This window comes from Poecilia mexicana, unplaced genomic scaffold (assembly GCF_051168715.1).
Source record: "Poecilia mexicana isolate PSO_F unplaced genomic scaffold, ASM5116871v1 scaffold_19, whole genome shotgun sequence".
NCBI classification, from domain to species: Eukaryota; Metazoa; Chordata; class Actinopteri; order Cyprinodontiformes; family Poeciliidae; genus Poecilia; species Poecilia mexicana.
The window spans coordinates 20,893,021-20,912,223 of NW_028263388.1; the positions used below are offsets into that span (position 1 = coordinate 20,893,021).

A 19,203-nucleotide genomic window follows, 5' to 3' on the forward strand; every position below is an offset into this window, starting at 1 on the left:
AGACAATGCACCTTGTTTTGATTAATACACAGGGAACCTAAGGGTTTTTCCCACCACTTAAGACTCAATCATTTCCTTATTTATGATGCAAGACTGCGAACAATCAGTTCAGCCTTCAACGTCTCTGTTTTTCTGATGCGGCAGCCCGTTTTTCTGCTTATGCAGACATTCATAAGCATTCTGGTTTCCATGTATGAGGAGAACATGAGGCAGCGCGGGAGCTGCAGAGAGGAGCCAGGAGGTTTAACGTGAAGAGGAGATGCCCAGATGCAATCTGTTCCCTTGGTTATTAGTTTTAGGGATTCCTGCTAAGCGAAGCTCACTGGCAGCGCTCTCCTTCTGGGCCTACTGAGCAAGAAATGTAGCATCACAAAGAGATTTTCTGCCAAATCCAGATGGTTTGTAGCAAAATGAAAAATAATCTGGTATTAGACTGGTTGAAGGTTTCACTTTGTGTCTCATTCTTTTCTAAAGTGACCATTTCAGTTTCAGACCTGCATACTTCCCATACTAAATCTTAAATTACTCTGTGGGTCTTTTCATCCCGTGTTTATTTTATTTATTAATTTAGTAAAAAAAAAAAAAAAGCACTGGTGATTTCAGTATTTATTGGACTGTAACTTCCCTTCAAAACTCTTGCCATTTATTACAAGAAATAAAATCTAAATTCTTGTTTTGCTAAAGTTATGCATAAAAATGATCCAATCCACACAGCAAATTAGGTTTATTGGCAAAATTTTTACACAAGTATAGCTTAAAACATTAAATAGGACTAATATTTAAAGTGATCAATTTTGCAAAATTTAAATTTTTCATGTTTTTGTACATTCATTTGGGTCTTTACTTCTTCTAAAAACAAAACAAGAACCAAAAATTATAATAATTTTTTGTTTAACAACAGCCGACCACTTATTAGCAATAAGTTAAAGTTTTTTGGTGTCTGGAAAATTACTCTTCAAAAACATTTGAAAAATAACATTACAAATCAGGAGGCACTGTCCATCACCTAGCAACCCCAGCAAATTCCTGTCCGTTACCTAGCAACCCCCATGGAATTCTGCCCGTCACCTAGCAACCCAAGCAGATCATATTCTGGTTTTTATTGCAAACAGTTACTATTGTCTATTTCACCAAAAAAAATAAAAAATCATTTTCAGTGGGGTAAGTGATAAATTGCATATTAATTAGCCAACTTATTAATAATTAGTTACGTAAGTTAAATACATTTAAATGAAATGGCTCTAAAAACGGTTCTAAACTAGTTTATACTGTTAAAACAGATTTATTGTACAAGTTTCTAATTGTGCTGCTAATCGAGTTTAGAATATCCAAATGATCTTATAGCAAAACTATGTTGATCCTGTTATGACTACAAGGATTAAAAGCTTAAGGTTTGTTCTGAATCATTTTTAAGCTAGTCGTTGGGTGGAGGCGAATATTTTCTGCCTCTACCTGTAATTCTCGAGGGCGTTAATCCTACAGTTCCCACGATGCCTCTGACTCTGTTGTGTTTACCTGTAACTCAGCCATCATGGCCTGTGGTTCTTTGTAAATGACTCTCTAGTCCCGCCCACTTCCAGGTAATCCAGATGATGATGTCATCTGAGGTCGTTGATGGGACATGAGCTGGAAAGAAAGAATTTGTTTTGTTGTTTTGCCAGTTTTACTGAGCGAAACTTTGTTTCACGAGGAAAAACATCCAGATGCTTCAGCAGGGAGTGTCTGGATCCTGTGGTAAGAAATAATTCAACACAAATTAATAGTTTTTTCTTTTACAATAACAAGAAAAATACAAGAACTGAAGAAAATCATTTGAATTGGACTGATTTGAGCAAAATAACTGGTACTGAGCTGACTGGATAATCAGAAGATTATTTACAGAACATTTTAGTTTTTAACATTTATAGGAACTGGGAAGTTAAACTGGATTGTATGGCTAATTTTAAGGCTTTTAGGGATAGGGAAAATTGTTGAGGGCACTGTATTGATATGTTTTAAACTTAAACGTCACAAGAGCATCATTTAATTATTTCTCACTTGAAAACCAAAAATCTTCTCAAAAAGAATAAACTTTCAGATTTAGAAAAACAAAAGTAGCACAGATTAAAAACAGCATTTATTCAGATTCTCCCTTTACTCCAAATTTTAGTAAAATTATATGCCATCTGTAAAGTTTTTAAAAATTACCTAAAAATATTTATTATATGGCAGCAATTTATTTATGTAAATTATTTATTTTTATTAATTACTTTTGTAAATCTATTGTGTACAATCACTCTTATTAGGGATGATCATTGTATTGAGATTACATTTTATGAAAAAAACAAAAATCACAAGTTACAAAAAAAATTGCTAATAAAAAGTAAATCAAAGTGTTTTACTATTTTTGATTAAATTAACAATTTAAAAAAAAATCTTTGTCGTATTAAAGCTGCTATAAAAAATGGTCTCCGTCAAATTATAAAAAAAAATCAACATTTACAAAAAAATTGCTAATAAAAATTTAATCAATACAATTTTTGATTAAATTAAATAAAAAAACTTTAAAGCTGCAATAAAAAAAGTCTCTTTTTTTTAAAGAAAAATTCTTTCTTTTTTTGCTAACGGTGACGTGTAACTGAAAAGTTATGTAAAAGTCTCTACAAAGTGTGACTTGAACACCTAAAACCAGGATTACATGAAGGATTCCTCCAGTAAAGGAGGCAGTTTTGTAAAACATGTTTTATTTCTCTCTAGCAAAGCGCACTGAGGGAAATACGACCCTCCTGGAAAAGACGTAAAGTCTTTCCGTATCTCTCGCAGATCAGCCTAAAAGCAGCAAACCGTCGTCAAACTTCCCCATCAGAGCCATTAATTTGTTTCCTGCTTCCTCCAGAAACAAAGAAACAAACAAATCAAGCTGTTTTTTTCCAGCTGACTGTCATGTTGCTCATTGCTGAGACTTTTTTACAAAAAGCATTCCTGTTCTCAGATTTACAGCTCATTTTATCTGCTGACGAACTCATGATGCCACTAATACTTCAGCTTTTACACAAATTTCCTTACAGAACTCGCTCCCGGTTTTTACTTCCAACCATTTGCATTCAGAAAAATCAGAACTGAATGGTGCGCTGTTGCTTTTAGCTCTTCAGAGTTAATTATGTGAGATGATATGATAAGTGGTAGTTTCATCCACTCATCTTCTTCCTGGATCAGGAAATCCGCCGTTTTTTGTTATCTCTTACTTTTAAGCTCCGGCAAAGACCTGCAGCTTCTGCACAGATGAATCTAGTTGCACCAGCATAAAATATGAGTCTGAACTCAAAAATTATTTCACCCTCTGCAAGGATCTAATAAAAAACAACAGCTTACCAACTGTTTCTGTCCACTTTCTAGTGCAAATAACTGTGTTCTCTTGAAATAAAGCAAAACTAACTTATAAGTAACTTTTCAGCAAGTTAAAGGAGCTTTTATAAAGTCAATCATTTCTGAATATTTATTTTAAAAAGTACAAGTTTCAGTGTCAGATTTGTCCGCAAGACATTTTCCCATGCTATAAGTGGAAATAGTACTTTTTAAAAAATCAATAATAATGAATTATCGGCTTAAAATAAGCTCCTATATCTTGCTTAAAAGTTACTTGTACTTAAGTTTTGTTTTATTTCAAGTGCACTAAGATATTTGTATTAGAAACCAGACAAAAATTTAATTGGCATCACTGCAAAAACACAAAATCTAACCGTTGTTTTGCTTTCCAGCACAGGCAGCTGATACAAACGGACCCTTTAATTCTTTTAAGGAAGATTTTTACAGACCAAATGTAGTTTTATATAAATGTAAAATGCTTAAAGGTCTTTAAGCAACTTTTACTCGAAAGCAGACAATTATTTTTATTTTGTTTAAAACAGAAAATGAGACATTTTCCATTTTGGTTTCTGCTAACTGATATAATTTTTGATCCAAACACAGAAAATAATGGATGCAACAAGGAAAGCTGATTTGTTGTTTAACATTCAAGTATTTTCCTGACCTGCAAATACTTCAGTCTGACTGGTTTGTGTGGATCAGAAGGAATCAGACATTTTTATGTCCTCTTGTATTTCCCTGATTTACAAACCAATCTGTGACTTCTGGAAACACAAGTAGATGCTGGTATATCGACACATTTGGACCCCGGAGACGAACCGGCCCCCCCCGACTCTGGGGTGTTTTTATGAATCGGATCAGAGCGTTTTGGACGCAGACAGATGGACCGGTCCTGCTGCAGCAGCAGGAATTGTCCCTGGAGAGGCTGCAGGATTTCAGAAAGGATCGATAAACATTAACGACGACGAGGATTAGCAGACTTCATGGAGCCGCGAGGCTCTCAGTCCGGCTTGAATTTATTCATCATCATCAGAGCTTTTCAGTTATAAACTCTCACAATATCATTATTTACTTTGCCTCCTAAAACTAATCTAGGATAGGATTGTTTATTAACATATATTCATACATTGATATTAATATATTTTAATATTAACATGTAATTTTCTCCAGATTTAATGTCAGGAAAATTAAATTCACTTTCCTAATTTGCTGTGCTTTGCAGGGTTGTAATAGTTTTGTTGTTTGTTTTTGTTTCGTTGTGATTTTTGAGTAATTCAGTTAATTTTTAGAGTGTATTTTCTAGTTTTTATTAGTTCAATATTGTTTAGAGTTTTAGTTTTTTCCTACTTTGGTTTATTTTTAGGTGCAGAATTCACAAAGGTCAAAGTGATTATAAAAATATACTAAAATATGTTTGAACAACCAAAGAAGTGACTTAATTTACTGACGGTGTAAGCAAAAGAAATCAATTTCACATTAGCTCAAAAGGCTGATAAAAATATTCAGAAATACAAAAATAAATTATACTATATCTATAATTTCAGTATGTTTTATTTAACTTTATAAACAGATAATTTATTCCTAGGAAGTTATCGATTTGCCCCATTAATTACCGTTTTCATATATTTAAAAATGTTTTTTATTACTCCATTAGTTTTACAGAATTGAAAAAGCAGTTTTGATTCGCAGCTTGGCTTCTTTCTGCATGAAGTTTGATGTTGCAGACCAAATTTACCAAATTTGGTAAATTAGTTACTCTAAAAGCTAATCTCTCTGTCCTCATTAAAATGTTACTTTAAGTTTATTTTTTGTGAGCAGAAGAAAGTTTCACTCGTAGATTTTACATAGTGAAAGAGGAAATACTGGTCTAAAACCGTTTTTAATTTTAGATAAAATGCAACATGTGGCATTGTAGATATTTGTGAGGTATTATATGTACTTCTGATTGATTTTTGTTTGTTTTTGCTACACTGTAAAAAACAGCATAAATTCTGTTTCACTGTAAAACAAAATGTTTTAACTCTAGAGAAAATTATTTCCCTAAAATGAACATAAGATCAACATATATAATTAATCTACTATTGTAAAATGTACAAATTACCATTTTAACTGATTAATTTATTTACAGCAACTTCCCATCAAATCAATAATTTGAATTGTTTTATAGTCTAGTCACAATTTTACTGTTTATCAATGTTAAATATACAAATGTTTTTGTGTATTTTGTTTTTATTTTTACTCAACAGATACGATTTCAGGTTTGAGTAAAATACTCAAGATAAGCTCACAATAAAGTAAAAGTCGAGGTTTTACAAAAATCCTACCAAATTACAGCAATGAGAGTAAATGTAAGTAATTTCTTTCCATCCCTGCTGACTGGTAATTCTGGAAAAACTTACATTTTGCAGACAATCCTTAAACTTTCTGCACCTTATGTAATATTTCTGCTTACAACTTTTTAAATTTCTGGTGAAAAAGAGACGAGGCGTGGCGTGTGAACCAGCTGGAACATTTCTGTCAGTGATTGATACTGAGAGGCCAGACAATGCTGCAGCTGACAGGCGAGACAAAACTCTTCGCCTCACTGTTGTCCTTTCAAGATCTGAACTCAAAGGAAAGCAAGTTTGCACATGTGATTTGCTCCACTCCGTTCATTTAAAGGAGCGGTATTATGTGTTTTCCAGGCAAAGTGCCTTTCTATAGCACAATATGTTGCCTTCATTTGGTATAAAAATGTGATGTATAATAAATATGACTAAAAAGAAATGTGACTTCAGTATTCAGCGTCTGTCTCTTTAAAAAAAACTCCTACTCTTTCTGAAACTCGATCCGCTTTTAACCCTTTAACGACGTTTTTACCAGCGTTTCACTGAGAAGGAGCTCCTCTAACGAGCTCGGCTGATGCACAGCTCCACCAGGTGTTTGCTAATTGCTGCTGGCTAGTCTGAAGGAGCTGAGTGGGAACCTGCAGCTCAGAGGAGGCGCTGCGTCTCGGAGGCTGAGCTTTTGCAGCTTTGGAAAAAATTAAAAGCATAAAACCTCCTGGCTATTCCACCAAATATTGGTTCCTGAACTCTTCCTGAGTTAAAACATGATATGAACTAACATTATTAGTTCATATTCATACATAACTATGAACTTTATTTGAGGTCTGAAAGCGCTGCATCTTTTTCAATAATTTGACCATTTCTCATTTTCTGCAAATAAATACTAAGTTTTTGCTTGGGATTTTAGTCATAAAATAAAAGAACAATGTTAATTTCACCCAAACATAAACCTATAAGGAGTAAAATCAGAGAAACTGATCATTTTAAGTGGTCTCTTGATATTTTCCAGAGCTGTGGTTCTGAACATTAAATCCTCTGAAATAAGGCAACGTATGCTGCAGCTCATTCATTTGACATAACTCTTATTTTGTTTTCTTCTTCACGTAAGGACTGTAAACTCACACATTATAAAATATCCACCCTGAACCACTGAACTGTCTCTCCTGTGATGAATCAGATGTAAGTTAGATCTCTGTGTCATAATCTACCTGTGAGGGCAAAAGCGGGTTGATCATTTCTTTGCTATATTCTGCTCAAGCTGAGACCTGAATAGAAAACATTACTCTTCTCAGCCGCAGCCTACATAGATGTGGACTTCTTGGAAAAGTACTAACTCAGCAGCTCTGCAGATGACTTCTTTTACGGTGTCCAAGGCTTCTGCCCAGATGAGTGTGTCCCATAATAAATTGAAGATTGCACCGGTTGGATCTCTTGTTTTATTGCATACTATTTTTATTTTCTGTTTGACCCACAAGTGTGGCAAATTGCTGCAGATGAAAAAGGCCTTGAGCTCTAAAACACACACACAAAAAAAACACTCAGGAATATTTAGAAAGAAAGTTTAAAAGCTCAAAGGACGAGGAGTGAAACTTTATATGCCTCCGTTTGATCAAAGTTGATGCTGAGCTACAGCTGTCGGAGTGTGTGTGTGTGTGTGGGTGTGTGTGTTTAAGGGACTCTGAGGAAACCTTTGCATTTTATGACACCGTCAAAAAACTTCCACTTTCTGCATCTATCAGATACTAAAACTGGCTGAAAATGGCTGTTTGCTAAGAGTCAGAGAGGAGAGAATATAATAAAACTAAACCCTTCAGTTTAAAGGGGATCTATTATACAAAATTCATCATTTGCATGTTTTTTTTTCTTTTATTTGTGTCTCAACTGTGTAACAAAAACACCCCGCCGTTTTGTTGTTGTTGCAATAAGTTAATGTTTATTGGTGTCTGGGAAACGAGCCGTTTCAAAAACAAGATTTAAATGTAGAGCAAATGTCTAATTTAGTCACAAACAACTGAATAATAATAAAATTAAAGTTTCTGAAAGTAACTTTTTCCTTCTTTTACCAAAGAAAAGTTCAGAAGCACAAATGTGTAAATTGCACAAATTAGTTTATTGGTCAATATATGAAATCAAACCCAAATATTGAAATGTCTGGTTACCATAAATCAATCTGTCGCTTTAAGAGAACATTGAAACACATTTTTGTGTAGGAGTTTTTTTCCCCAGTTGGGTTCCATTGGAATACACTGCTGAACATGTTTTTGTTAACTTTACAAAGCTCTGTGTTTGGTGACAAAGGCACTTAGTGCGGACAATTGGGAAAAAATGCAAAGGGAACGTTGTTGTCTCCAGATTGGAATGTGTCCCCTGCCCTGGTCACAATGCCCAATTCAGTCTGGGCCAGCGCCAAAAAAAAGTGCCACTCTGAAATACCAGGTGACTCATTGTTCAAGCTGCTCATTATGTCCCTGTCACATGTCTGCTTCAAAAGCAATAAATCACATCCACTTGTAGTCCCGTTGCAGCATGACGTCACAGGATCCGTCCCTATTTCCCTGATGTTGGGCAAAAAGCTGATGGATGCCGATGACTACCATTGGTTTTAACTGTTATCAATATCACTCGCTAAATCTTAAATGTATGCCTGATATACAAAGAAAAAGGGGACGTGTGCTTTTCTACTAATAGTCTACACTACAACAAAGATAACAAGGTCAGAAAAAAGTTTTAAGTAAGAAAACAATAGCATCACATCTACATGTTATGGCTACACCTTGACAACCGTAACACGCAGAATATGGTGTTCAGTTAAAAAACACCAACTCAGATCATCAGTAGAGCAGGTGTTTACATTAGCTAATCAACCACAGCTGTGTTAGAGTAACTAATAGCAGCGGTAGCTAATCAACCACAGCTGTGTTAGAGTAACTAATAGCAGCGGTAGCTAATCAACCACAGCTGTGTTGGATTAGCTAATAGCAGCAGCAGCTAATCTACCACAGCTGTGTTGGATTAGCTAATAGCAGCGGCAGCTAATCTACCACAGCGATCACTTATTAATAATCACAAAAACAACATCAAGCCTAAACATAATACTGTAAAAAACTGAATGTCCTGTTTTTCGTGAGGAAAATATTTGAGTAGTTTCTTTTGTGTTAAATCCTGACGCATAGTGGCGTTGTTGCCAGTTGCTATGACAACGGGTGTGTTTGTAGCATAGCGGACACACAAGAGTGAGGGGGGGAAATGGTTTTGAGTTTTTTTTTCCCACGGTTTTCCCGCGCAATTTTTCCTTTTGCTGAGGAGCATAGCACTAAATTAATAATACCTCAATTAGTGCCTAGATGAAACCTAAACCTAAATGAAACTTAAGGTTTCATTTAGTTAACGGGATTCTTCTACCGCGGCAACGATAGCATGTCTTTATGCCTTCCGGTGTTGTGCGCATGCGCGAAATTTCCGGATGTAAACAAGGGGCCGAGTTGAACTAATCATATTTGTTACTTCTGAATGTGCTCCATTGTTCGAGTCTTCGCCGGAGTAACAAAACAAACCAAAACCCATCTGAGGAAATATCTCTGTGTGTTTTTGACCCCGTAGGTTCGGCCTACTATGACAACGTTCGGCCGTTGGCGTATCCCGACTCGGACGCTGTGCTCATCTGCTTTGACATCAGCCGTCCGGAAACCCTGGACAGCGTGGTGAAAAAGGTCAGTGCGTCACATTCTCAGAAGCGTAAATGAGTCACCTTTTGCCTTACTAAAACTAAAACTTATTAGGAAAACAAAAAATTGAGGAGAATTTGAGTTTTTCTTAGTGCAAGGGTCACAATCTGTATGCAGTTTGAGGAGCTGACTGCGTCTGACATCCTTTCTGCTTGACTCAAACGGACAAAAATTATTTTAATGAGATAAACGATCATGAAAGTAAACGGGACCTCATGTCGTTTGATTTTTAACTTAAAAAAAATAAATAATCCATTACGATTTCATTCTGTTCACCAAAAGCTCAAACAAAACCTTATCATGGTCAGTTTTTCAGAAATAATTACAGTTTTTCCAGGGGTTACGAACCACATCTGCCCACCAATAGCTGAAATCCTTGAATATTTGAGGCTCCATCTAAAAACATTTATAAATAACTACACATTGATGAATTCTAACACAGAATATACCTTAATATGCGTTAGTACACACAGTGGAGATTGAGTTGGCATTATAGCAGAAGCTAACATGCAAAATATTCCTTGCCTCCTTTTGTCTGTTTTGCAAACGCCTTGCATTGTGCCAAGGTATTCCATCTGCTGAAGCTGCATTTTCTTTCTCTTATAGCCTATATGCTCTACGGAAAAATAAAAAAACATGAGTGATTGATACTTAAGAGCCCAAACAACGCTGTAGCTGACACTAGATAAAACACTTACTCATAATGTAGTCTGTTGTGCTTTTTGTTCTCAAAGCAAAACAAGTTTGCACATCTGATTTGCAACACTTCAGTCGTTTTAAGATCTTTGGAGGTTCTGTTTGTGGTTCTGAACATTTCTTATGAATTAGCCACCAGTGATATTAATCTCTGCAACAGTATCCAGAATCCTCTGTAGTAAAATAATGTTTGCTGTTGATCGTTTATTTGACCGGCAAAGCAAGCTGCATAATATTCTGTTATCAAGTAAGGGCAATACCAAAGTTTCAACACTGTGCTTGTAAAGTCTCGTGTACTCCTATATGTACGAAGCCCATCTGGCGATATGGGGAAAGAAAATATTAATGTGATTACAACGTAATAACTCGTGGGCACAGCTTGTTTAATACATAGGAACCACTTAATAATTCGTGGGAACGACGTAAATATAATAATTCGTGGGAAAAACTTGTTAATTCGTGGAAACGACTTGTTTATTTTGTAGGAATTAAACAAGTTGTGGGAAAGGCTTCTTTCTTTCATGGGATTGACTTAATTTGAACAAGTTTTCTATTAAGTCAGTAATTAAGTCATCGATCACGACTTGTTTAATTCGTTAACTACTCATAGGAACAACTTAAGTCATGACTACAAGTAAGTCGTGGCAACAAATTAAACAAGACCTGGAAATGATTTTTTTTTCTCCCATAATGTCACCGGACAGGTTCGTAAATATGTGCTAACAATGACGTTTTAAATCTGGTGAATTTGCTGTGCAATCCTGCGTTTGGTTGCATCTTTCTTGCTAGCTAGCCGCATGCTAGCAGTATGCTAACGCCTGTGCAATAAAAAAAACCTCAAAGTTGGTATCAGGCAAACTTAAAATGGAAAAATATTAATAATTTTCTGTATTTTGATTGATTAATTGGACAAATTTTGTAAAACAAAAATGCTCTCTGTAGGAAAACCTTTATATTGATAATTCATTAGCAATAATTTGACAGCACTGCTGCTTTGAGGTTGCATTATGAATTTAAAAATTTACAGTATGAGTTGTTTAGCTTTGCACAAATCTGTGTATTTTAGATAAAAATTAAAGACATAAAAATTATTCAGATGTCCTGATGGTAAATTCAAAACGTTGTTTTCTTACCGCCAACTCTTTTTAGAAGTTTACGATTGAACGAGTTAGCATACGGTGATTGACGTGTTTTCAGTCCGGAGACATTCCTGCCATCATTCATCAGTGAAATTGTCAAAGCAAAACAAAACAGTTATTTTTCATGGTAGGCACATTCCCACATCTACAGGGGGTCCACTTCAGCGCTTTCCGTGACCTTTCTAAGTGACCTTGGTAAATGGTGGTGAATAAACTTATTTGAAATGCATGCACAGAATGCCAAAGTGACATGTTGAGTGGTCACTTTTATTTAAAAGTAATTTATCCTTTTGTGACCTCCTAACTTTGTAATTTTAGGTGTGCCGTGACATCTCGTGTTTTTTTTTTTTGTCTTGCTTTCCATTTGAAAGCTTTCATCCTCAAATATCTTTGTGTCCCACCATTTCTGACAGCCTTTCAAATAATCAATGTTTGCACTCTCCAATTTTCCTTTTAGGTCTCCCATTCTTTCTTTCTGCACTGCTCAGCTACAAAAATACCCTTTGACTGCTTATCACTTGATTTTGATGTCCTTGTTTTCCTCCATTCTCGGTCTATTCATCAGTCTCCATCTCTCATGTCCGTAAATATCTCCGCCAGCCTCAAACCTTTTACACTCCTCAACCAACTTTTGTTTTTCACTGCTTTGTTTTTAACCTTCTGCTCCAAGATTTAATTGTTACGCTTTATTGTTGATCAATACCTAAATGATCAATAATTAACATTTTTTTTTACTAGTATTACAAAAGTATTGTAATTTCTGCAATTTTAAAAATGTATTTATCTGCTGTCTGCAAAGCAAATTGCCCTTTGGGGACAATAAAGTTTATTTAATCTAATTTAATCTGTTCGAAAAGAAACAAAAAATTACAGATGTGGTTCGGATTTAAATTATTCACCTACTAGAAATAATAATAAAAGAAGTTAATTTTATTATTTTACAAATACTTTATGATTTTTTTTGCTAGTGTGAGTATTGTTGTACTGTTTGCTTTTTGTGTTGTATTGTGTTCTTCTATATGACATTTCCAGGGCAGGTTGTTGTTAAAAATGAGAATTTGTTCTCAACCAGTTTACCTGGTAAAATAAAGGTTAGACTAAAAATAGACAAAACATTTTCTAACCAGTGCCTAGGTCTCTAACTTTTACATTTTGTCTTCGCTTCTACTCAATAAAATGTGCTTAGAGTTGCAAAACTTACTTGCAAAAATGTTGGCATTTCAAATTTTACATTTTTTTAAATAAAGAACTATAGTTGTTTTACTTACATTTGTGATTTTAGAACAAAGATAAAACTAAACTTTTACAATTAAAATGTTTGAAGCTTAGCTTTTTTACTTTTCTGATGGCACAATCTTCTTTCTAATCCCAACAACTAGTTATTGTGACTGCAGCTGTTTTTTAACCGATGACTGAACCCATGAAATTCAATCTTCTGTATCCTCCTTTTAGCTCCACCTTTGCATAACTGGTTTTTGCACGTTTATTTTGCACCATCCTGGGTCACGCTTGTATTTTTAGACAGAACTGCCAGTTGAGGAAAAAGCGAAAAGCAAAACAAAGCTTCATTTTGTCCCTTTCATGAACCAGACTCTCTGCTCCAGCAGCCCTCATTCTGATGCTCTTTTATGCACCAGTTCTTAACAGTAGCGCAGACAATAAGCTGCTCTTCCCATGGGCCCTTTGTGACTCATGTGAACGACTGCGTTTCACCAGTTGCGCACACAGTCACGGCGAGAAAGGCTGTTGAAAAGGCAACAGCAGCGACGCTGGAGAACATATCGGCATCAGCGGCCAGGCAAACTGGAGAAAACAAGACGTCTTTGTGAGGCAGAACAAATGGAGCAACAGTGATCAGCCTCTGTTTCGTTGTGGGAAGATACTGAAAGGAGTCTCAGGGAGAAAGATGGAGGAAAAGCATTTAGTGGCATGAGTCATGTCTGTGGTCTGTAATGAGCGCTGTCCGCCTTTGTCTTCAAATCCGGAGACGGAGAGCAACATTTTGAAGCAAAACAGCTTCAGTAGATTTACAGTAACCGTCCATTAGGGCTGGACAACGAAGCAATAATATATTATCGAGACTGACGCACGATCAATATCAATAGATAACACATCTGATAGAATATTCACTGAACCACACAGCATTCTGGGGGATGTAGGCAGAGGAAAGACTTTAGCCGCTCAACCTCTCATGATCAGCTATGGAAGGTTGGTGGAATCAACCAACTCGCTTACTCTTTGGTTACCTAGCAACTCGCTCACTCTGGTTACCTAGCAACGACCTGTGGAGTAACTTGCAGAAGTTTATATACATAGCAGAAGTTTCAAGTTTCACCACTATACCTCATAACTGCTTAGAAATAAACAACGGCATGAAGCAGGGAGGTTCATACCACCAGTTTGGCAGTGTTTGAGATACTACTTCAGAAACCAAAAAAAAAATTAACAATTATTGATATAGACTGATATAAAACGCTTATATTGTGATACGTTTTTCAGCCAAATCATCCAGCAATAATTCCCCTAATAAAGATGTTTAAAAGGCCTTAAAATAATTGTGCCTTTTGTTACAGCAGTATAATCTCTCACTGTCCAACCAACAAGAATGCAGCAAGTGGTTTCTGAAGAGTATGTCAACAACAACACACTTGTCTTTTCCATCGGCCATTGTACGATGCCATCAGGCAGAGCTCAGCTTGGGTTGCTAGGTAACGGGGCTAGGGTTGCCAAGTTGGATTTGTTACATTCCGAAGGTTTTTGAAACGGCTCATTTTCAAGACACCAAAAACCGGCTTGTTTTTAAAAGCAGCAGAAACCCAAATAGAACAAAATGTGATTTTTTTTGTGGCATTTCTTATAAATACAACTGAAACATTTTTTAATAAACTGTTTTTAAGTTAAGTTGATCAATGTGATTACATTTTTTTTATCAAGGTATCAATATGATGCTACACAGATGCCCATTTGACTCTTAGCTGCTCTTCAAAATGGGAAAGACAAGTAAGGAAATCGCTACATGTAAATAACTACTGTAAACTTGCCTTTTTAAAAAAAATAAAAATAAAACCTGCATCAAAACTTGCATATTGCCACCACACATTGAGCAGGACATTCTCGTATAAAGCTGTAAGACATGAAAAGATCTCATATTTTCTATAACAACCTTATATTGTAATCTATAATCTGCAGAAGTCATTTCAAACCAAGTTGTTGATGCAGCTGTTTTACAAAAGTCAAGCTCACCTCCTCTGGAACAAGTTTACTAAAAGCAGCTGATCACCTGGAAGCTAGCTGTCCTGCTACCTCTTGTGATGTCATCATTAACAGATATTCTCCAAATAGAAGTTGAATGTTTTTTTTTTTGTCTGTTTGTGAAATCTTGTGGTGGAAATCCATAATGTTGTATTTTGTTAGTGTTGTACCATTTGCTGTTGAAATTTCATACACCTGTAGGTGGTTTCTTTAAAAAGAGGCAAAATGTATCTTTCTTAGGCACTCAACCAAACAAAGAGGAAGAAGAATGAACTTTGAGAGACGAGTGCAGTGATTAATGTTCATCTATCTGACACGCAGTGGCAAGGCGAGAGGCAGGAGTTCTGCCCGAATGCCAAAGTGGTCCTGGTCGGCTGCAAGCTGGACATGAGGACGGACGTCAGCGTCATGAGAGAGCTCTCCAAACACAGACTGATTCCTGTTACCCACGAACAGGTGAGAGCTACACCTTAACTCGCTTGTTTGAAGCTAAAGCTTTCTTAGCTTTCTGGATGACCCAATATTTAATCCAGTCATCTGTTGGTGTTACTTGGAAACTTGGTAGGAAAGTCATAAATAGGAGTGATTACTTTCCTCCCTTGTGCACGCAAACAAAACTTCTGAAAATGAATTTGGAGAATGATATTTGCTCCACATCATAACGTTCACAAATACAGAAACACGGCGAGTGTAAGAAAGGAGCTGGAACCCGAACAAAGACGGAGACAAACAGCGGTTGTGTGATAAAGCAATTGTTTTGTTTGTGTGTTTCGGAGCAATGAGCAGCGGCATGCATGAATTTTAATTGCCTATTTCCATGTAAATGTGAAATCACACTTCTTGGCAACCTTTTGTCAACAAATTATAATTTTTTTTGCTAAGCAAAAAGTAAAGGATCTTTGTTGGCTGTCAGTTTGGTGCGTCTCTGTGGGATCGATGAGCTTGCAGAAATCAATATCCATAGTATTCATGAATTCGGCTCCTGCACAGATGGAGTGAGGTTTGGATGCATGCAGAGTTGCAACTATTTACATTTATTCAGCTACATTTATTTAAAAAAAATACTTTTAGGAGTATTTTTATATACTCCTAAAAGTATAGAGTTACTCTTGAGTACAATTAAATGAGACAAAAATCCAGGACTGATTACCAGAATCAAAGCATGCTAAACTGTTTTTAGGCCATGAAGAATTGACTTATTTGTCCAATCAGCAAAAAAAAAAGAAAACAAACAAAAAAAAGACACTTCATATAGAGACTGAAATGTGAGAAAAATTACAGATTAAAGACACTGAAATAAACAAATCTGAATTATTTCTCATAATTCTGAGATTAAAGTCAGAATTCTGAGAAAAAGAGAATTCTGAAAAATTGTCAGAATTCTGAGAAAAAGTCAGAATTCTGATATATAAGTCGGAATTCTAAGAAAAATAAATTCTGAAAAAAACAAATTCAGAATTCTAAGATTTTTCTTTTTCTTCTTTTTGTCAGTGGTCCTAATCCTCTTCTATGAAAAACTACATTTAAACCGATTCTTACTTTTTTTAAAAAGCTGATGCTGTAAATTAATAAAAATGTTTTAACACAATGAACCATTTAGTGACTATATAAGTAAAATAACTGCTAACAAAAGGCACATTTTTGTGAACATAAAGCAAAGAATTAATGTTTATGAAATTTAAAGATGTGTAGTTATTCACTTCATATCATCTTACTTTGTCCAAATTTACACAACTTTGTTAAAGTATTTAACTTTTTAACATTACCATTAGAAACTTCAGTTTGTTTTTTGGGGGATTTTAAGAGACACACCAAAGCAAAACTGAAATGAGTGACGTGCATATAGATACACCCCCCTTTCCTCATACACCCCTAAATAAAATCTAACTCCCTTCTAAACTCATTGGAAAACCATGCATCACTTTCCTTCCACTTCATAATTACGTTTGGCTCTGGGTTTGCCCCATCACGTAAAAACCCAATAAAACACTGAAGTCTGTGTAGCGTGACGAATGGTGGAAAAGTTTAAGTATTATTAATAATAAAAACTTCTGTAATTGACCGTAGGATGGTGTTGGACACCAGCAGGAATAAACAGAACCTTTATGTTGGTGTTTTACGGCTGTAAAGACAGTCCTTAAATATTTTATTGCTGTTGGGAGTTTTTTCCCTTTGCCCCAACAAGCTATCAGGGTTTTATTACCGTAAGTGTGATTTGTTTTTCTCCCTGTATGACCAAACACAACGGTCTTACATCCACCACAGCACCGAGTGGATGATCTGGTGTGAAATAAATCGACACAATAATCCATTGTAGGCCCGTTGGTTCACTTTGGGAGCTGCAGGGTTCCTCGTTGTATGAAAAAGTTTGGAAAATATGGATGTTGTTTCATCCTCCCTTGCCTTCTTTGTTTCTTTGTCTTTCCTTCTTCCCTCCTTTTTCATTTGTGTAATTTCTGGTTTCCTCTTCGCTTTGTTGTATCCTTTCTTTTCTCCTTCCTTGACATTTCTTCCATATTTTGCTCCATCCTGTCCTTCCTTCCTTTTATCATTCCTTCTTTGAGTCTGGTTTCCTTCCTTCCTGTTCTCCTTCCTGATTTTTGTCTTAGTTGAATCTTTGCTTTGTCCTTCATGTCCAGACTTTAGTCCCTTCATTTTTTCCTTTCCTCCCTTGTCTCCTCCTTCCTTCCTTGTATCCTCCTTACCCGTTTTGGGTTCTTCTTTTCCTTTCTTTTCTTTTCTTTTCTTTATGTAGTTTCCTCCTTTTCTCCTTCATAACTTGTGGCCTTCCATACTTCCTTCGTACCTTGTGTCCTTTCTGTCCTACCTTCCAACCTCATGTCCTTAGATCCTTCCCTGTGTCCTACCTTGTGTCCTTCTTTCTGTCTTTCATTCCAACCTTCTCTTTCTTCCTATCCTTATGTCCTTCCTTCATTCTATCCTTCCTTGTTTTTCTTTCCATCCTTCTTTGTGTCTTTTCTGTCCTTCCTTCCAATCTTGTCTTCCCATTCTTCCTTGTGTCCTTCCAACCTTTTGTAATTCATTCTATCCTTCTTTCCAATCTTGTCTTTTTATCCTTCGTGTCCTTTTTTCCATTCTTCGGTCCTTCCTTCCTCCCAGTTTTTCCTATTTTCATATTTAAAGCCTCACTACTTTAGAAACATCTGCTTTATGTTTTTAGTGAACTTTGGTATTTTGTATCTTGAAAATTTCCAGGAATGACACAGAACTCTGGAACGTCACATCTAGAAAAGTTTAGTTTTAAAATGAAGGCGGGGGTTCGATGAAATTCCCAGCGCTGTCTTTGTTAGCAGATGAAGTTATAATTTACTCGTTTTTGTAACAGACTCGTGTTCTGTGTTCAGGGGACCAATCTGGCGCGGCAGATCGGCGCTGTGGCCTACACCGAGTGCACCTCGAAGTTCTCCGAGAACAGCGTCCGCGACGTCTTCCACGTCACCACGCTGGCCTCCGTGTTCAACATTCAACGGCCGCAGGTCAAACGCGCGACAACGCGTCGCACCCACAAGCGGATCTCGCAGCAGCCGCCTCGGACTGAGATTCACGAACATCCGCCCGCCATCAGGAAGGACCGGGCGAAAAGCTGCGTGCTCATGTAGCGTCTGCTGACGAGCTCCACTGCACATAAACTTTTATAATTTATCTGTGAATTCCCGTCACATTTTTTGCACTGTAATAAGAACAATATGGCAAAAAAGAAAATGAATGGAGCTCTGAGTGATTTTTTTTTTTCTTTTTTTGTGGTCAATTTTCTGCAAAGCTCTGCTTGTTATTTTTCTTTTTGGCTGTGCTATTCATCCTGGGGAGGCCAGTAATGTGGCTGAAGCTATTTTTTTTTAAAGCTTTTACAAGAAAGAATAATAAACAAAGGACAGGAACTGTTTGGTATAAAAACAAATCGCAGCAAAGTGAGCGGGGAAGAACTGAAGAATAAATAGTTTTGTATTTTAAATCTTGTTTTTGTCTTCATGTTCCAGGAAATGAAGCACAAAAGAGCTCTGAGGAATCTGTAAAACCTGAAGAATGACGTTTTCTTTTAAACTGAAATAAAACAAACCTAAAAACAACCTCATGGGCTAATAAAACACTAATTTTCTTAAACCACAAGTGCTTTAATATGGAAAGAAAATTGTTCATTATATAACCTGAGATGTTGTGTACTTACTTTTGTTCTGGGTGGAGAAGTCTAGAAAGGATTTATGAGGATGCATATTATGTTCATTCAGCTTTGAAATAAAAAAATGGATCTGCTTAGTGTTCAAAAATATTTTCTCTTATTTATTCAATAATGTTCAGATAAATTTCAGGTAATGCAATTATCTTAATTAAATGTACAGAAGATGCTTTCCACATTTATTATGTCAATCAAAATTATTGCAATTATTTTCACCTGAGTTGAAGCAAAATATACAAAAAATACAAAACAAATAAGCTATAAAATGTCACATTTTAACATACTGAGAACCTTAATGGCGTATTCAATGAGTTTATTAGAGTCTGTCAGGTGTTAGCACATCTTGAAAATAGTGATGGGCATTTATTGTATTGTCTATTTATTGTGATACATTTCTTAACACTAGGATTTTTGATTTAAAGTCTCCATAAAACTGTCCGTATTACTCGGATTGTTATTTTTACTACTTTCTCCACCGTTTATTCAATGAGAACATCAATAAATTTGAAAACATTTTAAATGCA

General features: G+C 35.8%; 1 protein-coding gene across 1 annotated transcript in view; it reads left to right on the forward strand.

The window, feature by feature from the left end:
• Positions 1-18,770, forward strand: part of LOC106907664 (rho-related GTP-binding protein RhoN) — a 33,644-nt gene extending 14,874 nt beyond the window's left edge. Inside the window, exons 3-5 of the mRNA XM_014973486.2 lie at positions 9,273-9,382; positions 14,806-14,940; positions 17,850-18,770. Of these exons, the coding sequence (XP_014828972.1) occupies positions 9,273-9,382; positions 14,806-14,940; positions 17,850-18,104 (500 nt within the window). The 3' untranslated portion in view covers positions 18,105-18,770. The remainder of the gene's footprint in view (positions 1-9,272; positions 9,383-14,805; positions 14,941-17,849) is intronic.
• Positions 18,771-19,203: the final 433 nt, after the last annotated feature.